The sequence below is a fragment of the Leucoraja erinacea genome, chromosome 2 (assembly GCF_028641065.1).
Source record: "Leucoraja erinacea ecotype New England chromosome 2, Leri_hhj_1, whole genome shotgun sequence".
NCBI classification, from domain to species: Eukaryota; Metazoa; Chordata; class Chondrichthyes; order Rajiformes; family Rajidae; genus Leucoraja; species Leucoraja erinaceus.
The window spans coordinates 31,286,522-31,310,020 of NC_073378.1; the positions used below are offsets into that span (position 1 = coordinate 31,286,522).

Consider the following 23,499-nt stretch of genomic DNA (forward strand, 5'->3'; position numbering starts at 1 on the left):
GAAAAGAGCCATCTCCGTTCTCAAAAGAAGGAACCATAGAAACACACACAGTGTCATTATTCATGAGCCAGTCTTCCAGCATAAATAATGATTTCAACAAGCTTGTTGTCTCGCTTCTCGAAGAAGCAAAACGTGAAGAGGAACACATCTATCTCGAAAACCTGCATCGCTAATAACTCGAATCGACAATCAAATCAAAGGCCTGTCACGGGCGGTATATTCCTTCAAGACAATTCTTGCCATTGAGGGAGTGCAGCGTGGGTTCACCAGGTTAATTCCCGGGATGGCGGGGACTGGCATATGATGAAAGGATTGAACGGCTGGGGTTGTTCAGGGCCCCAGTGAGACCACACCTGGGGTATTGTGTGCAGTTTTGGTCTCCAAATTTGAGGAAGGACATTCTTGCTATTGAGGGAGTGCAGCGTAGGTCCACCAGGTTAATTCCCAGGATTGCGGGAGATTCTCATATGCTTAGAGAATGGAGTGGCTGGGCTTGTATACTCTGGAATTTAGAAGGATGAGAGGCAATCTTATTGAAACATATAAGATTGTTAAGGTACACAAAATTGCTGGAGAAACTCAGCAGGAGCAGCAGCATCTATGGAGCGAAGGAAATAGGCAACGTTTCGGGCCGGAACCCTTCTTCAAAGATTATTAAGAGTTTGGACACGCTAGAGGCAGGAAACACGTTCCCGATGTTGGGGGAGTCCTGAACCAGGGGCCACAGTTTAAGAATAAGGGATAAGCCATTTAGAACGGAGTTGTGAGTCTGTGGAATTCTCTTCCTCAGAGGGCGGTGGAGGCCGGTTCTTGGGATGCTTTCAAGAGAGAGTTAGATAGAGCTCTTAAAGATAGCGGAGTCAGGGGATATGGGGAGAAGGCAGGAAAGGGGTACTGATTGTGGATGATCAGCCATGATCACATTGAATGGCGGTGCTGGCTCCTGCACCTATGTATCTATGACTAACCTCCATCCAATTTTGGAGATGCATAAGCTCACAACAATAGCTAGCAGGGTGGCACAGCGGTAGTGTTGCTGCCTTACAGCGCGTACAGCGGGCTTCCTGTTTCCACCCACGCTCCAAAGATGTACAGATTTGTAGGTTAATTACTTCGGTAAAATTGATAAATTGTCCCGAGTGTGTGTAGGATAGTGCTAATGGGCGGGGTGATGGCTGGGCTGGGCTGGGTCGGTGGGCCGAAGGGCCTGTTTCCACGCTGTATCTCTAACGTCTAGAATTCTAAAGTCAACAGTGAAAAGCCTTTTGTTGCACACTAACCGGTCACCGGAAAGACTGGACATGATTACAATCATGCTGTCCACAGTGTACAGATATAGGATAAAGGGCTAGAGATAATGCTTTTAGTCTTTTAGACTTCTCAGTGTTTGTTACTCCCTGGGTCCAAACAATGTAGGGGGGGACCTTTTGATTGAATATGAAAAAATAATTTAGTTTAATTTATTTTAATTTAGAGATACAGAGCGGAAACAGGCCCTTCGGCCCACCAAGTCCACGCCGACCAGCGATCATCCCATACACTAGCACTATCCTACACACACGAGGGACAATTTACAATTTTTATTGAAGCTGATTAACCTACAAACCCGCACGTCTTTGGAGTGTGGGAGGAAGCCAGAGCACCCGGCGAAAACCCACGCAGGTTACGGGGAGAATATGCAAACTCCGTGCTGACAGCACCCGTAGTCGGGATTGAACCCGGATGTCTAGCACTGCAATGCAGCAATGCTGGATTACACCAAAGATAGACACAATGTGCCGGAGTAACTCAGCGGGTCAGGCAGCAACCCTGGAGAGCGTGGGAAGGCAATGTTTAGAGTCGGGACCCTTCTTCAGACTGATTGCCGGGCAGTGGGAAAGAAAGCTGCAAAAGAGATTTTTATTTTGAAGGAGGTCCCGATTCGAAACAATGTTTTTCCACGCTAGTTATTCCAGCACTTTGTGTCTTTTTTTGTAAACCAGCGCCTGCAGTTCCTTGGCTCCACCACCTAGAGTCTAACAGCCTGGAATTTCGAGATGTGACATTTAGTGATGAAGGAAAATGAGATGCTTATATCTGGACGGAAAAATTGGGTATTAGGTTTATTGTCATCTGTAATTGTTCTGCAGTAGTTGTCACTTACACAAGAAGATGCCTGTCTATCTCCAGTTTTTGCTTCTTCACCCAAACACAAGAATTGAAATGGCACACGCACACACATGCACACACTCACACATGCACACACTCACACGCACACGCGCGCACACACAGGCTCACACATACACACACATGCACACTCACATACATGTGCACACATGCACACACACACACACACTCACACTCACACACACACAGCACACACACACACACACACACACACAAACACACACACACACTCACACTCACACTCATTCACACACACACACACACTCACACAACACACACTCACTCACACACAAACACACACACACTCACACTCACACACACACACACACACACACACACACACTCACTCACACAAACACACACACACACACACACACACACACACACACACTCACACACACTCACACACACACTCACACAAACACACACACACAGACACACACACACACACACACACACACACACACACACACACACACACACACACTCACACACACACACACACACACACACACACACAGACACACACACACTCACACACACACCCACACACTCACACACACACACACACACACACACACACACACACACACACACACACACAGCACACTCACACACACTCACATAAACACACACACAGACACACATGCACACTCACACACACACACAGACACACACACACACTCACACACACTCACTCGCACACTCATACACACACACACACACACACACACACACACACACACACACACACACACACCCACACACACTCACGTATAGTTCCAGCCTTTCGCTAGGCCACAGCCTAAGTGACGGCAGGTCACTGAATGAACGACTCCGTTGCAGTTTGTCACAGAAGATGTCCCGCAGCGCGTCTATAAATGACAGCCGCAGCCTGTTTGCTGACGGCGTCAAGCATTTCTTGGACGCCAGAATTCACAGAGTTAGTACATGTCATAAAGGGTTACCAGAAGCAGCGAAACACTTAAAAATTGAAGCATGTATACAGATGCGCTGCAGAAAGCATTTTATCGGGATGCAGATCGCAGTTTGGTTCGGGAACCACTTCATCCGAGACTGCAAGAAAATGCAGCGGATTGTGGATGCAGCTCAGACCATCACGCAAACCAACCTCCCTTCCATTGGCTCCATTTATACCTCATGCTGACCTCGGCAAGGCCAGCAGCATTGTCTCTAGTGTCCCTGGCGTGTATAGGGTAGTGTTAGTTTAGCTTAGAAACACAGTGCGGAAACAGGCCCTTCGGCCCTCTGAGTCCGCAACAACTAGCGATCCCCGCACACTAACACTATCCTACACACCAGGGACAATTTACATTTATACCAAGCCGATTAACCTACAAACCTGTACGAATTGAGAGGGTGGTAGGAAACCGGAGATCCCGGAGAAAACCCACGCAGGTCACGGGGAGAACGTACCAACCCCGTGCAGGCAGCACCTGTAGTCGGGAATGAACCCGGGTCTCAGGCACTGCAAGCGCTGTTAGGCAGCGACTCTACCGCTGCGCCACCGTGCCGCACTAAAGTGTGGGGATCGCTGGTCGGTGCAGACTCAGTGGTCCGGAGGGCCTGTTTCCGCGCACTATTTCTAAACTAAACTAAAGATGATCAGCCATGATCACATCGAATGGCAGTGCTGGCTCGAAGGGCCGAATGGCCTACTCCTGCACCTATTGTCTGTTGTCTAAACTAAACTAAACACAGCAACAAAAGACAGCAGTTAAACGCAGAAAACAAGGAAGGATAGAACCTACAACCAGGCTACAGACATGCTCTTTAAATGCTGCATATCTAGTGCGGGCATAACATTTTGACCTAGACATCTTTGTTAAGGGAGCACTCTACTTACCCAGAAGGAGAAGGCTTCAAAGGTGGGAGTTTCCGGTGTACCCTGGCTGCTTATGGAACTACGGCGCTGTACATTGGAGGCTTTGTGCAGATTGCCAGTGGACGGCGTCAGGTCCTCTTTATCGAATGGACTGAAGATAACACACTTCAAGAGTCAAGAGTGGGGACTCAGTGGACTGATTGCCATTTATTGTCATTTGTCCCAGATACAACATTTAAATTCTTACTTGAAGCAGCACAACAGAATCTTAAACACAGTGCACTGTAAACAATATAATAAACACACACATAATATATACGCACACATGTATTTATTATGTTTGTGTGTGTATGTACAGGTCAATCTGAAGAAGGGTCTCGACCCGAAACTTCACCCATTCCTTCTCTCCAAAGATGTTGCCTATTTCCTTCGCTCCATAGATGCTGTCTCACCCGCTGAGTTACTACCTTCGAATTTCCAGCATCTGCAGTTGCTTCTTAAACATGTTGCCTGTCTCGCTGAGTTACTCCAGCATTTTTGTGTCTCTCTTCTATGTTCTTTCAAGTTTAGTGTTTAGAGATACAGCGTGGAAACAGGCCATTCGGCCCACCTAGTCCCCACCGACCAGCAATCCCCGCACGCTAACACTATCCTACATGCACTAGGGACAATTTACACATGCACCAAGCCAATTAACCTACATACCTACACGTCTTTGGAGTGTGGGAGGAGACCTGAGATTCCAGAGAAAACCCACGCAGGTCACGGGGAGAATGTACAAACTCCGTACAGACAGCACCCGTAGTCGGGATCTAACCCAGGTCTCTGGCGCTGCAAGCGCTGTAAGGCAGCAACTCTACCGCTGCGCCACATGGCCGCCTAACTAAAACTAAAGCTAAAAGCTAATTGCACAGTAGCTGACATACATTGCAGACAATTCCGGGATAATAGCGATCAACGGCCAATACTTACTACCAGATGACCTCCAGGTTTAGCTTCACAGTTCCAAGGTCATTGATGTCCACGGCCACCATTTGAGGCTGGGTGGTGAACAGGGCTTTTGTTTCACAGGTGACATTGCCAACCAAGAGATGTGTTGCCAATCCCTTCAACTCTGATACCTGGACAAAGAGAGAGAGAGAGAGACATTGGGTGGAGAAAGAACGTCAACCTCCTATAGGCCCGTCGGTCCGCGGGGCCGGGAACTCACCTGAAGTCATGTCATAAGTGATAGGAGCAGAATTAGGCCATTCGGCCCATCAAGTCCACTCTGCCATTCAATCATGGCTGATCTATCTCTCGCTCCTGACCCCATTCTCCTGCCTTCTCCCCATAACCCCCAACACCCGTACTAATCAAGAATCTATCTATCTCTGCCTTAAACATATCCACTAACGACCTCCACAGCCTTCTGTGGCAAAGAATTCCACAGACCCATCACCCTCTGACTAAGTAAATCCATCCTCATCTCCTTCCTAAAAGAATGTCCTTTAATTCTGAGGCCACAACCAATTCTGTGGCGTTAGCCTCAGAATTAAAGGACGTTCTTTTAGGAAGGAGGTGAGGATGAATTTATTTAGTCAGAGGGTGGTGAGTCTGTGGAATTCTTTACCACAGAAGGCTGTTGAGGCAAAGTCAGTGGATATATTTAAGGCAGAGATAGATAGATTCTTGATTGGTTCTTACATCATTGACGTCAATGGGTGCCAGAGGTTATGGGGAGAAGGCAGGAGAATGGGGTTAAGAGGGAGAGATAGATCAGCCGTGACTGAATGGTTGAGTAGACTTGATGGGCCGAATGGCCTAATTCTACTCCTATCTCATGAACTTATGATCTGGAGAAAGCCCATGCAGTTCACGGGGAGAACGTACAAACTCTGTGGAGACAGCACCTGTAGTCGAGACCGAACCCGGGTCTCTGGCGCTGTGAGGCAGCTACTCTACCGCTGCGCCACCGTGCCATCCAAAGACGTACAGGTTTGTAGGTTAATTGGTTTTGGTATAATATATCGTAAATTGTCCCTATGTGTAGGATAGTGCTAGTGTACGGAGATCGCTGGCCGGCACGGACTCGATAGGCTATAGGGCCTGTTTCAACACTGTAATTCTAATGTCTAATACCGAAAGAACATCCATTGAATGCATAGTGATAAAAATATACAGGATTCCTAAATGAGATCACGCTGAATTTATTGAAAACAGCTGGAGATGAGCAGTGACTCCTTCTAAGGAATTTTGAATCCTCCACTGACGTTATATCGTCTGATAGCTTAAAAGGCAGTTACTTCAACCACAGAATGTATTGCTGTATTTCTGCAGTACTGATAAGAACATAGGGCCTGTAGCAAATAATCGTTTAACTGCTTGTTCTTTTTTTCCCCAATCGCAGCATCTAGCCTGTCTTTAAATTTAGAGAAATAATTGGGTTCCACGGTGGCACAGCGGTAGAGTCGCTGCCTTGCAGGGCTTACAGCGCCGGAGACCCGGGTTCGATCCCGACTACGGGTGCTTGTCTGTTCGGAGTTTGTACGTTCTTCCCATTACCTGCGTGGGTTTTCTCCGAGATCTTCTGTTTCCTTCCACACTCCAAAATTTGTAGGTTAATTGGCTTTGGTATAAATGTAAATTGTCCCTAATGTGTGTTAAAACACAGGGATCGCTTGTCGGCGCAGACTCGGTGGGCAGAAGGGCCTGTTTCCATGCTGTATCTCCAAACTAAACTAATCCTAAACTGGGATTCCCTTCTCCCCCTCAACCCAATAGGGGCGATCGTTAAGAGTGCTGTAGATAGGGCGGTCAAGAAGGTTTTCAGCACATTGGCCTTCATTAGTCAGCATTGAATATAGAAGTTGGGAGGTCATGTTGTGGTCATATAACATGTTAGTGAGTGTTGTGTGCTGTGTTTAGCACTATGCTATAGGAGAGATGTTGTCAAGCTGGATGAGCTCTCTGAAAAGTGAGAATGTTTTTCCCCATCTCAGTCCTAAAACCCCCTTATTCTTAAGCTGTGTGATCCCTGCTTCTGGACTCCCCCAACATGGGGAACATTTTTCCTGCATCGAGCCTGTCCGATCCCTTAAGAATTTTATATGTTTCTATAAGATCTCCTCTCATCCTTCCAAATTCCAGTGAATATCTTTTTTGCTTTAGTCATAGTCACAGAGCACGGATTCAGGCCCTTCAGCCCAACTTGCCGACCAAGATGCTCCATCTAAGTTTGGCTCATTTGTCTACATTTGGCCCATATCCCTCTAATCCTTTCCTATCCATGTACTGCAACTGTTTATTTAAATGTTGTTATAGTATCTCCCTCAACTACCTCCTCCAGCAGCTCGTTCCATACACCCACCACCTTCAATGTGAAAAAGTTGCCTCAGTTTCTTCTTAAATCTAGTCCCACACACCCTAAACCTGTGGTTCCTGATTCCCCTACCTTTGGTAAAAGACTCTGTTTGGTCCCCTCATATAAACATAGACAATAGGTGCAGGAGGAGGCCATTTGGCCCTTCGAGCCAGCACCGCCGTTCATTGTGATCATGGCTGATCATCCACAATCAGTACCCCGTGCCTGCCTTCTCCCCATACCCCATGATTCCGCTAGCCCCTAGAGCTCTATCTAAAATAACTCTCTTTTAAATCCATCCAGTGACTTGACCTCCACTGCCTTCTGTGGCAGAGAATTCCACAAATTCATGACTCTCTGGGTGAAAAAGTTTTTTTCTCATCTCAGTATTAAATGGCCTCCCCTTTATTCTTAGATGTGGCCCCTGGTTCTGGACTCGCCCAACATTAGGAACATTTTTCCTGCATCTCGCTTGTCCAGTCCTTTTATAATGTTACACCTTTTAATAAGGAGCCCTCTAATCCTAAATTCCAGTGAATACCAGCCTAGTCTTTCCAATCTTTCCTCATATGACAGTCCCACCATCCCGGGGATTAACCTCGTGAAGCTACGCTGCACTGCCTCAATAGCAAGGCTGTGATTCTGTGCACCTCTATAAGATCACCCCTCGTCTTCCTGCGCTGCAAGAAATAATGGCCTCGCCTGTTCAACCTCGACTTGTAGCTCAAGCCCTTGAGTCCCGGGTCACATTATTGTATATCTTCATTGCACTCTTTCTCGTTTAACAGCATCCTTCCTATAGCAAGGTGACTAAAACTGAACACAATACACGATATGTGGCCTCGCCAACAACTTGTACAACAACATCTTTTACATTTTTGGCGGGTCTTTGGCGCTGTGTGGTGGCAACCCAGGGCAGCACGGCGGCACAGCGGTAGAGTTGCTGCCTTACAGTGCTTGCAGCACCGGAGACCCGGGTTTGATCCCGACTACGGATGCCTGTCTGTACGGAGTCTGCACGTTCTCCCCGTGACCTGCGTTGGTTTTCTCCGAGACCTTCTCTTTCCTCCCACACTCCAAAGACGTGCAGGTTTGTAGGTTAATTGGCTGGGTATAAATGTAAATTGTCCCTAGCGTGTGTAGGGTAGCGTTAATGTGCGGGGATCGTTGGTCGGTGCTGGCTCGGTGGGCCGAAGGGCCTGTTCCGCGCTGTATCTCTAAACTAAACCTGCGCCACCCCAACATGTCTCAACTACCTCACTGAAAAGCAAAGTGGTCTCTGAGTAGCCCTGTGCTTCCACAAGTGAGTTTCACGTACCTTAATAGAGAATAAATCATTAATGAGGGGAAAGAAAATTATTTCTTCTCCATCCCAGCTTTGTCGATCATTCACTTCAATCCTCCCTTTTAGTTTCCACTGTTGACGGCCGTAACGCATAAATATCTTGGTAATGATGGGGAAAAAGAAACAGATTAGTTAGCATGCAGGCGTACATTTCAAACTTCACTTCAGCGCTCAGTGAACAGCCTCACGTTCTGTTCACATAACACCGGCCTCTCCGAGACGTGTCACCGTTTCATTAGCACCATTGATCATTCACAACAGGAACATCACTCGGACTTGCAAGCTCAGCAAGTAAGTTAACGAGAAAAAAAACATGTTGCAAAAAGTGCCAGACAGGGTTATTTTTTACCATCGCGGAGCTGAGCTGACCCATTATCACCTCAGTGAGGATCAGTATGTCCTCTCAAAGGCAATTAGAGTCATAGTCACAGATTCCTTGCCCAGGCCGACCAACATGTCCCATCTACACTGTTGGAGGAAAGAAACTTTGAAAGCAGGTGCAGGAGTAGGCCATTCGGCCCTTCGAGCCAGCACTGCCATTCAATGTGATCATCTCCAATCAGTACCCTGTTCCTGCTTTTTCCCCATATCCCTTGATTCCTTTAGCCCTAAGAGCTAAATCTAACTCTAACAGATCTAAAATCTAAATCTAACAGAGAATTCCACAAATTCATGACTCTCTGGGTGAAAACGTTTTTTTCTCATCTTGGTATAAAATGGCCTACCCCCTTATTCTTAAACTGTGTGATCCCTGGTTCTGGACTCCCCCACCATGGGGAACATTTGTCCTGCATCTAGCCTGTCCAATCCCTTAAGAATTTTGTATGTTTCTATAAGATCTCCTCTCATCCTTCTAAATTCCAGTGAAAACAAGCCCAGTCAACCCATTCTTTCATCATATGTCAGTCTTGCCATCCCGGGAGCCTTTCAGGCTCCTGTGCCTTCTTCCTGATGGCAGGGGGAAACGAGTGTGTGGCCAGTAGTGGTGTGGGTCTCCAATGATGCTGGCTGCCTTTCTGAGGCAATGTCATAGAGTGATACAGGGTGGAAGCAGGCCCTTCGGCCCAACTTGCCCGTGCCGACCAACATGTCCAATTTACACTGGCCTGCATTTGGTCCAAATCCTTCCAAACCTGTCCTATCCATGTACCTGTCTATTTGCTTCTTAAACGTTGAAATATATTGTTCTGTCTCAAAGGAGGAGCTGACATGAGGGGGGGGGGGGGGGGGGGGAGGGGGATTGCCGGGAGGGGTGGGGGGGAGATCAAAAGGGGACGGCGTGGGATACTTAGTAACTTTGTTAACGCTCTTTACGTGGTGACTATTTGCATACCTTGGGAATGCGAGCAAAGAGTTTCACAATGTGCTGTCACATGAAACAATAATGCATTCATCCTTCCATCCATCCATCCATCCATCCATCCATCCATCCATCCATCCATCCATCCATCCATCCATCCATCCATCCATCCATCCATCCATCCATCCATCCATCCATCCATCCATCCATCATCATCCATCCATCCATCCATCCATCCATCCATCCATCCATCCATCCATCCATCCATCCATCCATCCCATCCATCCATCCATCCATCCATCCATCCATCCATCCATCCATCCATCCATCCATCCATCCATCCATCCATCCATCCATCCATCCATTCATCCATTAATCCATTCATATGTTCACTCATTCATTCACTTGGGTGACCAATGTCACAATTGAATCCACTCACCTCATATTGATCCCCTGGGCAAAGGCGTGCAAAGCCAGCTAAACCTGCAAAGTTTAAGGTAGACCAAGCCAACAGTTAGAACTTCAAGACTGTACGGAACCCAGTTCAAAATTCATTCATTCATTCATCGTCGTTGAAACCATTAGCAACACAGTGGTGCTGGTTTCAGACGGGAACGGTGACGGACGCACCACACACCTCTGTCCTCCAGTTCCTGCGAACTTCTGCCGCTGGAAGTACAGGATTTTGGTGTGTGTACTTTAATGTCATTCCGCACTATGCTATGTACGACAGTGATCGCAACTTCTACTGAAGTGTGGATGGCCGTTGGCTCGCTAGAAGCTCATCCGCCCTTTGACAGGTCTTGTTTTTGGTCCTGCTGGGGGTCCACAGCCCCCTTCTCACCTGGCAAACCCGGTTTAGTCGCCGACCATCCGACCATGGAGCAGGTAGCACGGGATCACATGGTACCCGTGGCGGGGGGAACTCCCTCAACGACCGGAATTGAAAACCTTACACTTTAAGCTGCAGAGTTTGGGACTGAGAATTTCAGCATGGAAGATAAATTGCAGTGCATTGTGGACGTAGCCCAGACCATCACTCAGACCAACCTCCCTTCAATTGACCGCCATCCACAGCTCAGTCCATTCCCAGAATAAAGTTCCAGCCTGCTCAACCTCTCCCGATAGCTCAGGCCCTCGAGTCCTGGCAACATCCTTGTACATTGTCTATGATTTGTAATTCCACAAGAAAGAACTTTCCCAGAACAAATCAATATTACTGAGGAAACATAATCTTCATAAGTTCATAGATGATAGGAGCAGAAATAGGCCATTCGGCCCATCAAGTCTACTCTACCATTCAGATGGCTATCTGTCTCTCCCTCCTAATCCCATTCTCTTGCCTTCTCCCCATAACCCCTGACACCCCTCACAATTGTTGCCATTACTGCTGAGCATCTGTGGAAGGGAATGAACAGGCAATATCTCGGGTCGGGACCATCAATACTGAAGACAGGTCCTGATCCTTAACGTCGTTCATCAGTTCATAACTTCATATGTCACAGGAGCAGGATTAGGCCATTCGGCCCTTCAGGTCCATTCTGCCATTCGATCACGACTGATCTATCTTTCCCTCTCAACCCCTTTCTCCTGCCTTCTCCCCATAACCCCTGACACCCGTACTAATCAAGAATCTGTCAATCTCCACCTTAAAATGATCCACTGACTAGGGAAAAACTTGAATAATTCTGATTAAAGATAGTCTGAGGGTCTCCAATGAGGTAGATAGTAGTTCAGCACAGCTCTTTGGTTGTGGTAGGATGATTCAGTTGCCTGATAACAGCTGGGAAGAAACTGTCCCTGAATCTGGAGGTGTGCGTTTTCACACTTCTATACCTCTTGCCTGATGGGAGAGGGGAGAAGAGGGAGTGGCCAGGGTGAGACTGGTCGTTGATGATGCTGCTGGCCTTGCCGAGGCAGCGTGAGGTGTAGATAGAGTCAATGGAAGGGAGGTTGGTTTGCGTGATGGTCTGGGTGGGCTGCTGCGTCCACAATTCTCTGCAACTTTTTGCGGTCCTGGATGGAGCTGCTCCCAAACCATGCTGTGATGCGTCCCGATAAAATGCTTTCTCGGGCGCAAGTGTAGAAGTTGGTGAGAGGTGTTGGGGACATGCTGAGCTTCCTAAGCCTTCTCAGGAACCAGAGGCGTTGGTGTGCTTTCAACTCGTGCTGAGTTTATGCAGCACTCTGTGTTATGATTAGGTTGCTAGCATCTGCAGCTCCTTGGGGCACCTGAGTTAACTTTGTGTCCATGTTATTGATGGGGATAATTCCCAGTTGGAGATAAACATCCAAAATACAAGCAATAGGGTTTCTATTTTGGAGCAACAGTCATAGATATTAAACGTCATAATTTCCATTTGAATTCCTTTCAGGCAACGTGCTATTCCGAGTGCACCTAAAATAGTCCTTTACCCACTCAGCTAACAGCATCATTCACACCAATCTTGTCCGGTTGTTACTTGCCTTTCATCTTAATGTGAAATTCTCCAAGCAGTTTTCCAATTTCTACCTCCAGTGAACACAGCGCCTGGGAGACAAAGAGGTTACTTTAGACTTTAGAGATACAGCGCGGAAACAGGCCCTTCGGGAAAGGGCGGCATGGTGGCACAGCGGCAGAGTTGCTGCCTCACATCACCAGAGACCCGGGTTAGACCCTGACCACGGGTGCTGTCAGTACGGAGCTTGTACGTTCTCCCCGTGACCTGCGTGGGTTTTCTCCGGGATCTTCGGTTTACTCCCACACTCCAAAGACGTGCAGATTTGTGCGTTAATTGTCTTGGCATAAGTGTAAATTGTCCCCAGTGTGTGTAGGATTGCGTTAGTGTGCGGGGATCGCTGGTCGGTGCGGACTAGATGGGCCGAAGGGCCTGTCTCTAAACTAAACTAAACATTAAGTGTGTTTCAGTGGTCCACTGGAATAGCTAAGCTGAGGGTCAGCATTGCAAAAACAGCCATACAAGATTATTCACATGTCCTCCACCTCAAACAGTGCCAGAATAGATTCTGAATACCATTGCCACAGCTACTGCCGATCTTTCACCCAACAAATCCTTGACAATTATTTACAATTGTTTTCAAGAGAAAGTTAGATTTAGCTCTTCGGGCTAATGGAATCAAGGGATATGGGGAGAAAGCAGGAACGGGGTACTGATTATGGATGATCAGCCATGATCACATTGAATGGCGGTGCAGGCTCGATGGGCCGAATGGCCTACTCCTGCACCTATTGTCTATTGTCAATTGTCAATCCTCACCCCTGTGGCTTTCAGCAATGCACACGTTTCTTTCTCCCTTCATCTTCACTATATGTACAAAATACTATTCGGGCGGCTCGGTTTCTCAGCGGTAAAGTTGCTGCCTTACAGCGCCAGAGACCCGGGTTCGAATCTGACCATGGGTGCTGTCAGTACTAGGCTTGTACGCATGGGCAAGATGGGCCGAAGGGCCTGTTTCCGTGCTGTACGGCACTATGGACTGCTGTGGACCCAAAGGCCGACGCCATTAAAGTAAAGGACATACCTCTGTTGTTTCTTTGTAAGTCTTGATTATTTCTACCAGGCTTTCTCTGGTACTTTTCGTGGAAGGTGACATTTCAAAGGCCTGTTTCATCTTGGAGGCTCCGTCCCGTAGCCTTTTCATCATGCAAAATGACTCGTACAACTCATCCACCTGCCAAGGGAACACAAGAGATAAAAACTTTAAACAAATTCAAAGCTCGCATATGTATCAAGAGGACTGGAATATGAAAAACAGGGATGTAATGCTGAGGCTCTATAAGGCGCCGGTCAGGCCGCATTTGGAGTACTGCGAGCAAATTTGATCCCCGTATCTGAGGAAGGATGTGCTGGCTCTGGAGAGGGTCCAGAGGAGGTTTACAAGAATGATCCCAGGAATGAGTGGGTTAACATACGATGAGCGTTTGGCACCACTGGGCCTGTACACACTGGAGTTTAGAAGGTTGAGGGGGGGGGACCTCATTGAAACTTACAAAATAATGAAAGGCTTATGGGCCTCTCCCACTTAGGCGACTTTTTAGGCGACTGCAGGAGACTATGCAGTCGCCACATGGTCGCGGTTGGTTGCCGGGGAGTTGCCTTTATGACCGCGAGGAGTTCCCGCATTCTGGGAACTGGCCGCGACCTCATTATGGTCACCGTGAATTTTTCAACATGTTGAAAAATTAGCAGCGACTAGGATTAAGCCGCCACGAAGAGTAGCGAGAATTCTAGAGCCGTAGGTGGGTCGCCAGGAGGTCCTAGTGGGTTGCCAGGAGGTCAAAGGTTCTCGGAGGTTCTCGTAGGTTGTAGCCGGTGCTGACTGGAGAATTTGATTGGCTCATTGGGGAAAAAAAACATAAACAGTAGGTTTCAGAACCAAGGATAACCGACCGGCAATGTTAATGTCCGCCGAGCTTCACAGCCGTGTATCTCTGACTTCTTAAAAGTTGTTTCGACTCCTTCTCCCCCCTCTCCCCCGCTCTTTTAAAGGACTTATCGTACACTGTGCTTAAGCAGTCTTAATCACAGCGCCAACCTTCCTGTTCATCGCGGTGTGTATCGGCTTCACATTGGCTTTGCACCGTGTGAATTTCACTCAGACAGCGCTCCCCCGCTTGCCCTGTCCCCTGCCTGCATAATGGGTTGGTGAAGGAAGTGATGTGTGTGTGTGTGTGTGTGTTCCACTCTGACAGTCACCGTTCCAGTTGCCGGTTTTTCAGGCGACTGCCGGCAACTTAACTGTGGAATTCATTGCCACAGAGGGCTGTGGAGGCCAAGTCAGTGGATGCTTTTAAAGCAGGGATAGACAAGTTCTTGATTAGAACGGATGTCAAGGGTTATGGGGAGAAAGGCAGGAAAATGGGATTAGGAGGCAGAGATCAGCCATGATTGACTCATTGGGCTGAATTGCCTAATTCTGCTCCTATAACTTGTGAACGAGTTTTGGTCACCCTGCCACAGGAAGGTTTATGTAAACCAGCATCTGCAATTCCTTGTTTCTCGCCTTTATGTTGTCTATCTTTATGGATCTTTAGCCGCAACTTGCAAGGGCGGTAGAGTCGCTGCCTCACAGCGCCAGAGACCCGGGTTCCATCCTGACCACGGGTGCTGTCAGTACGTTCTTGCCGCGACCTGCGTGGGTTTTCTCTGAGATCTTCAGTTTCCTCCCACACTCCAAAGGCGTGTAGGGTTATACGTTAATTGGCTTAAGTAAAATTGTAAACCTGTCTCTATGTGCATGTAGGACAGTGTTAGCGTACGGCTTATGGCACGCCGCCATGACTGCGTTGGCTTCTGGTCACCCTGTCACGGGGAGGATGTTTGTTAAGCTGGAAAGGGTGCAGAGAAGAGGTTGCCAGCACTCAAGGGCCTGAGCTCTAGGGAGGAGGATGAGGGGGTTCTTATAGAAACTTACAAAATTCTTAAGGGGTTAGACAGGCTAGATGCAGGAAGATTGTTCCCGATGTTGGGGAAGTCCAGAACAAGGGGTCACAGTTTAAGGATAAGGGGGAAATCTTTTAGGACCGAGATGAGAAAAAAAATTTTCACACAGAGAGTGGTGAATCTCTGGAATTCTCTGCCACAGAAGGTAGTTGAGGCCAGTTCATTGGCTATATTTAAGAGGGAGTTAGATGTGGCCCTTGTGGCTAAAGGGATCAGGGGGTATGGAGAGAAGGCAGGTACAGGATACTGAGTTGGATGATCAGTCATGATTATATTGAATGGCGGTGCAGGCTCGAAGGGCCGAATGGCCTACTCCTGCATCTATTTTCTATGTTTCTATGTACAAAATCATGAGAGGAATAGATCGGATCGACACACGGGATCTCTTGCAAACGGAGGTTATACGGAGAAGGCAGGAGTTAAGAGTGGAAGAGGGTTAAGAGGGGAAGATAGATTGAATAGCATGGTAGACTTGATGGGCCGAATGGCCTAATTCTACTCCTATCACTTATGACCTGATGATCTTACGACAGGGTTTCCGTGCAGTATCTCTAAGGTCTAAAAGACGGCATTTCTATACTACTCGGTTAATTCTCAACGATTAAAGTCTCTGAAAGAATGGGTCGACTGGGCTTGTATTCACAGGAATTCACAAGGGTGAGATGGGATCTTACAGAAACATATAAAATTCTTAAGCGATTGGACAGGCTAGATGCAGGAAAAATGTTCCCGATGTTGGGGGAGTCCAGAACCAAGGATCACAGTTTCAGAATAAGGGGTACACAATTTAGGATTGAGATGTGGTTGCTGTATTACAGCGAATGCAGCGCCAGAGACCCGGGTTCCATCCTGACTAATGGGTGCTGTCTGTACAGAGTTTGTACGTTCTCCCCATGACTTGCGTGGGTTTTCTCCGAAATCTTCGGTTTCCTCCCACACTCCAAAGACGTGCAGGTTTGTAGGTTAATTGGCTTGGTGTAAATGTGAAAATTATCCCCAGTGTGTGTAGGATAGTGGGGATCGCTGGTTGGCACGGACCCGGTGGGCCGAAGGACCTGTTTACCCGCTGTATCTCTTACGTAACTAAATGAGCAAAAACCTTTCAACCCAGAGAGTTGTGAATCCGTGAAATTCTCTGCCACAGAAGGCATTGGAGGTCAATTCACTGGATACATTCAAGAGAGAGTTAGATTTAGCTCTTAGGGTTAACGGAATCAAGGGATATGGGGAGAAAGCAGGAACGGGGTACTGATTTCAGAAGATCAGCCATGATCATATTGAATGGGCGGTGCTGGCTCGAAGGGCCGAATGGCCTCCTTCCGCACCTAAAAGGGTTTTGGCTCGAAACGTTGCCTATTTCCTTCGCTCCATAGATGCTGCCGCATCCGCTGAGAATTCTCCAGCAATTTTGTCTACCGTTTATTTTCCATGTAACTCGCATTTAGTTTTCCCCGCTCAATAAATCTTCATGGTAGAAAATAACTCACAAGAGTTTAACCCATGAAATGGTAAACATGACATAAGTGGAAGTTAAATAAATCATTTGGGGTTTTTCAAATGACCACAGATGATGGGGCAAAGCTGTCAATTAGGCCACTAAACGTGGATCCAGCACAGGAAATGAAATAATGTGGAGCTTAATTAGATCCTCTCATCAAGCAGCTGAAATGTTACGAAATAAGTGTTTTTTAGGCCAATTTTAAAACATGATCTAAGCTGGCAATCCTAGGCTAAACTATTGAAGGATTATACAGTGTGAACAGTCACAAAGCCTGTCAGTGTAGTAGATGGTGATGAAGGTACATGGAACAGCACAAGCACTGGCCCTTCGGCCCACATTGTTTAGTTTGCTGCAGTGAAACGCCGCGGAAACAGGCCCTCTGGCCCACCGAGTCCGCGCCGACCAGCGATCCCCGCACATTATCACTATCCTACACACACCAGGGACAATTTACACACATACCAAAGCCAATTCACCTATAAACCTGTACGTCTTTGGAGTGTGGGAGGAAACTGAAGATCTCGGAGAAAACCCGCGCAGGTCACAGGGAGAACATACAGAATCTGTACAGACAGCACCCGTAGTCGGGATCAATTTTTCAAATGAAGTGCCTTTACTTGTGACTTTACATGGTGCATGGTACATTTACATGGTGCTTGATACATGGATAGGACAGGTTTAGAGGGATATGGGCCACATGCAGGCAGGTGGGACCAGTGTAGCCTACCCCTGCACCTATTTTCTATGTTTCTATGTTTTATCTGTGTATATATATATTCTATGGTATATGGACACCCTGATCTGATCTGTATTTATGACGACAATATCCTGTTGTGCTGCAGCAATGCAAGAATTTCATTGTCCTATCTGGGACACATGACAATACACTCTCTTGACTCTTGACTTGACCCGAAACGTCACCCATTCCTTCTCTCCAGAGATGCTGCCAGTCCCGCTGAGTTACTCCAGCATTTTGTGCCTACCTTCGATTTAAAGCAACATCTGCAGCTCTTTCCTAAACTAAGCTGTTGCCAGTCATTGGCAATTTCTACCACGTCTTGCACCATTTCCTCTCAGCCAGGGCCTGCTTCCTGTCACTAACTGTGCTGGTGACATTTGTTCCTTTGGTCAGGCATGTTCACTATAGATACGGCCGATGTGAATCTTACACAACGCAAGTTGTTGCCACATCCTACAAGCATCGCTATTTCCAATTCTCAAAGTCAATGGAGGGTCAAGCAGATTGTGGCAATCTGTCGAGAATTTCAAGGAGTGCAACATTGGCAAAGAATTGTATTTTTTTAATTCGCTTTTTAGTTTTGGTTTGGTTCAGTTTATTGTCACGTGCATCGAGGACCAGCGAAAGGCTTTTGTTGCATGCTAACCAGTCAGCGGAAAGGCAAATCATGATTGCCATCGAGCCATTTTTACAGTGTATAGATACATGATAAGGTAATAACTTTTAGTGCAAGGTAAAGTCCGATCAAGGATAGTCCGAGGGTCACCAATGAGGTAGATAGTCGTTTAGCACCGCTCTCTGGTTGCGCTAGGATATTTCAATTGCCTGACAGCAGCTGGGAAGTAACTGTCCCTGAATCTGTGGTTTTAGAGACACTGCAGGAATCAGGTATTTTGGCCCATCGAGTCCGCTCCGACCAGCAATTACCCTTTTGCACTAGTTCTATCCTACACACTAGGGACAATTTACTGAAGCCAGTGATCCTACAGACCCGCACGCCTTTGGAATTAAACTTTAGACTTTACAATAGACAATAGACAATAGGTGCAGGAGTAGGCCATTTGGCCCTTCGAGCCAGCACCGCCATTCAATATGAACATGGCTGATCATCCACAATCAGTATCCCGTTCCTGCCTTTACGCCATATCTCCTGGCTCCGCTATCTTTAAAAACTTTAAAGATACAACATGGAAAAAGGCCCTTCGGCCCACCGCGCCTGCTCCGACCAGCGATCACCCCGTACACTAGTTCCATCCCACCCACACAAGGGACAATTTACAGAAGCTACAAATAACCTACAAACTGCACGTGTTTGGAATCTGACTTTAAGCTTTGGAGATACAGATTTTTAGTTGAGACGGTGCCAATATTTATATTTACCTTGCTGATGTGGAACTCCAGCCTCCTCTTGTATCTTTCTATAGCTTTGATTTGCTGCAGAGAGAAGCAAATGTTTCATTAGACGTCACAACCTAACAAAAGGGGCAGAAGAGCAAATAACACTGATTGATCGAAAAGGAGCAGCTAGAAACAGGCCCTTCTGTCCAGCAAGTCCATGCCGACCACTAGATCACCCATTTACACAACATCGATCTGATCACACGTTTGCATCCACTCCTTACACACTAGGGGCAACTTACACAGCCCAATAAACCTCTTGCTCGAGTCTCTTGCCCAGAGCGGGTGAATCTGGGACATAGGTTCAAGGTGAAGGGGAAAAGATTTAATAGGAATCTGAGGGGTAACTTTCTCCACACAAAGGGTGGTGGATGCATGGAATGAGGTGCCAGAGGAGGTAGTTGAGGCTGGGACAATCGCAATGTCTGTAAGGTAGCAACTCTACCACTGAGCCACCGTGCCCTAATGTTAATGTGCGGGGATCGCTGGTCGGCGCGGACCCAGTGGGCCGAAGGGCCTGTTTCTGCGATCTATCTCTAAACTAAACTAAACTAAAGAAGGAGTGGGTGACGTTTCGGGTCGAGACCCTTCTGTAGACTGACGTTTCGGGGTACAGGGAATCACAACTCGGATACATCCGAATATTCTGGGTCACAATGCCATATAGCAAATATGCAATATCACACTGCACAACGCCATCGAAACAAACTCATCCCATAGATGAAAGAGACACACTGTGATCACCCACCTTATCGAGTTCATACATAATACCCTGTGAAGAAAAGACAGAGTATTACTTGAAAATCAATTAAAAACTGCAGAAGCTAGAAATAAAAATGGAAAAATGCTCAAATTACTTCAACTAACTCAAATACAAAAAGGGTTCAGAGAAGATTTACGAGGATGTTGCCAGGACTCGAGGGTCTGAGCTATAGAGAGAGATTGATGCACAGAGTCTCTTGCCCAGACAATGAGAATCGGGGACCAGAGGACATAGGTTTAAGGTGAAGGGGAAGAGATTTAATAGGAATCTGAGGGATAACTTTTTTACACAAGGTGTGGTGGGTGTATGCAACGAGCTGCCAGAGGAGTTAGTTGAGGCTGGGACTATCCCAACATTTAAGAAACAGTTAGACAGTGGGACGATTCTTGTGTCCTGTCCTTGTGCTGTACTGTTCGGTGTTCAATGTGCTACATTCCAGAAGACACACACACAAAGCTGGAGTAACTCAGCGGGTCAGGCAGCATCTCTGTCGAGAAGGAATGGGTGACGTTTCAGGTCGAGACCCTTCGGCAGACTGAGAGTCAGGGGAGAGGGAAAGGAGAGGTATAGATAGGGAAAGAGAGAGATGTAGAACATCCTCGCAGGCCACGGGGAGAACGTACAACTTCGTAGAGTCAGCGCTCGTGGTCGGGATCGAACCCGGGTCTCCGGCGCCGTAAGGCAACAACTATACCGCTGCACCACCGTGCCCGCCTGCGTTTTACCTGGACCTCACTCACCAATCTGGAGGTGCCTCTCAGGTCGTGCAGCTGAATGGTCAGCTTGTCCAACTCTGCCTGGTTCACTTCCAGGTACTCCCTGTATAAACGACAAAGCACAAACTGTTTGCAACGGCCAATAAAACCTACTTTCAATGGACGCGACCCCTCTTTAGGCTCCTCGGATCATTTAAGGGCCTGTCCCACTTGGCGATTTTTTTCGCCGACTGCAGGCGTCATATCAAGGTCGCCAAAAGGTTTTGCGACACTTGAAAAACCGCCGATTCGCAGATGCGTCATACATCATCACGCCGCGTCACGCCACATATTTTTCGGTGACCTGATATGTCAGTCAATGATGCCGGCAGTCGCCGAAAAAAATCGGCAAGTGGGACAGGCCCTTAAAAGTACAACAAATGGTAATTAACGAAGCATTGCAATGTTTAAGAAACATTTGAGATGGACACAGAAATGTATATATATGTGTATATATACACACACACACACACACACATGTATATATATATATATGTGTGCGCATGTGTATGTGTGTGCTTGTGCGTGTATATATATATATATTTAGATGCATATATTTGCGTGTGCATGTGTGTATATACACACACATATATTCTGTACACTCGAGTTGTGAGGCGAGCGAGAGTTGTAGCTGCCTTCCCGATCCTCTTGTCAATATCTGTCTCCAAGGAGAGGGAATGTCGGGTTATGGTATGAGTGCAGGCGAGGTGGGACTAAGGGGAAACAAATGGACGGCATCAACTTGTAGGGCCGATGGTGATGACAGGCGGTCCTCTGTATCCTTATATGCCCCAAGGTTCGTATGGTTATTGTCGGTGATGGTGGTTGTGAGACGAGGTACGTGAAACCCTGGACCAACAAGTTCAAGTCGTCGATGGTGATGAAGGCGGCGCCTCTGTATCCTGCCCCAAGACGTTCGTCTTCTTCAGGCTGATGGCCGCACGAGGTGGAGAGGTAACCCTGAACCAACATCTCAACACGGGGGAAGAGAAACTGTTGAACGCAGCGGCAGACAAGCGGGCGCGCAGAAAGGAGCACAGCGACTTCAACAGACCAGAGACCACACACAAATGGGACCATTGTCACAGAGAATGTCACTCCCGCCAACAGCTAGGATGCATCACCCATGGTCAGTCATGGCCGAGGTGGGGCTACGATTCTGTGCATATAGACATATATTGATCTGAAGAAGTATACAGAATATACACACAAAATGCTGGAGGAACTCAGCTGGACAGGCAGCATCTCTGGAGAGAAGGAATGGGTGACGTTTTAGGTCGACACCATTCTCCAGACTGAGCTCAGAAGAGGTGATGAGGGATGGAGAGAGAGCGGGGCTGCAGGGATTACTTGAAGTTAGAGAAATCAATGTTCATACCATTGGGTTGTGAGCTGTCGAAGTGAAATATGAGGTGCTGTTTCTCCAATTTGCTGGGGAGGAGGCTCAGGACAGAAAGGTCAGTGTGGGTCAGTACTATCTACCTCATTGGTGATCCTCGGACTATCTTTGATCGGCTTTTACCTTGCACCAAACGTTATTCCCTCATCATGTTTCTGTGCATTGTGAATGGCTCGATTGTACAGTAATAGAAATGTAGAAAATAGGTTGGTCGTTCCACTGACTGGTTAGCACACAACAAAAGCTTTCCACCATACCTCAGTACAGGTGACAATAAACTAAAGGTAGACACAAAATACTGGAGTAAATCAGCGGGACAGGCAGCATCTCTGAGAGAAGGAATGGATGACGTTTCGGGTCTTCTTCAGACTGAACTAATGATGCTACCTGTCCTGCTGAGTTACTCAAGCATTTTGTGTCTGCCTTCTAATTAAACAGCATCTGCAGTTTCTTCCTGCACATCCTGGCAATAAACTACACTGGGATTGAACTGCCGGTCATTAATCTTTACATAGAAACATAGAAAAATAGAAATTAGGTGCAGGGGTAGGCCATTCGGCCCTTCGAGCCTGCACCGCCATTCAATACGATCATGACTGATCATCTAACTCAGTATCCCGTACCTGCCTTCTCTCCATACCCCCTGATCCCTTTAGCCACAAGGGCCACATCTAACTCCCTCTTAAATATAGACAATGAACTGGCCTCAACTACCCTCCGTGGCAGAGAATTCCAGAGATTCACCACTCTCTATGTGAAAAATGTTTTTCTCATCTCGGTCCTAAAAGACTTCCCCCTTATCCTTAAACTGTGACCCCTTGTTCTGGACTTCCCCAACATCGGGAACAATCTTCCTGAATCTAGCCTGTCCAACCCCTTAAGAATTTTGTATGTTTCTATAAGATCCCCCCTCAATCTTCTAAATTCTAGCGAGTACAAGCCGAGTCTATCCAGTCTTTCTTCATATGAAAGTCCTGACATCCCAGGAATCAGTCTGGTGAACCTTCTCTGTACTCCCTCTATGGCAAGAATGTCTTTCCTCAGAAAGGTCAACATACCATTTGCTTTCTTCACTGCTTGCTGTACCTGCATGCTTTTTACCCTTACAATTCCTTAGTTCTATCCATACTGACTCCACAGCTCCTGTTTCAATGTCACTCCTTGCAAAGGACTGAATTTCATTCTTCACCAACAGGGCAACATTACTTTGCAAACATTTCTAAACACTTTTTTATTATGAGGTATTGTGTGTAGATTGATGATGAAAAAATAATTTAATCCATTTTAGAATGGCGTAATGTAACAAAATGTGGGAAAAGTGAAGGGGTCTGAATACTTTCGGAATGCACTGTATCTGTGACATTTAAGATAAAGAATCACAGGCTCAAAATTAGAAACTACCTATTAGGGACAAAAATATGAATAAATTGTGTTCAATTCTGGGAACCATGTTATAGGAAACATGTTGTCAAATTTGAAAGGGTACAGAGAAGATTTACG

At 47.0% G+C, this 23,499-nt stretch overlaps 1 protein-coding gene across 3 annotated transcripts in view; it reads right to left on the reverse strand.

Annotated features, from left to right (window-relative positions):
• Window positions 1–23,499, reverse strand: part of ripor2 (RHO family interacting cell polarization regulator 2) — a 157,207-nt gene that overhangs the window by 36,495 nt on the left and 97,213 nt on the right. For 2 of the 3 annotated variants that reach the window (XM_055654272.1, XM_055654281.1), the window contains exons 4-13: window positions 20,586–20,664; window positions 19,831–19,854; window positions 19,065–19,118; window positions 13,523–13,672; window positions 12,467–12,530; window positions 10,440–10,483; window positions 8,674–8,799; window positions 4,985–5,133; window positions 4,034–4,163; window positions 2,941–3,087 (exon numbers count right to left, since the gene is read on the reverse strand). In XM_055654272.1, coding sequence (XP_055510247.1) covers window positions 2,941–3,087; window positions 4,034–4,163; window positions 4,985–5,133; window positions 8,674–8,799; window positions 10,440–10,483; window positions 12,467–12,530; window positions 13,523–13,672; window positions 19,065–19,118; window positions 19,831–19,854; window positions 20,586–20,664 — 967 coding nt within the window. The remainder of the gene's footprint in view (window positions 1–2,940; window positions 3,088–4,033; window positions 4,164–4,984; window positions 5,134–8,673; window positions 8,800–10,439; window positions 10,484–12,466; window positions 12,531–13,522; window positions 13,673–19,064; window positions 19,119–19,830; window positions 19,855–20,585; window positions 20,665–23,499) is intronic. The other variant, XM_055654291.1, reaches the window with a different exon arrangement.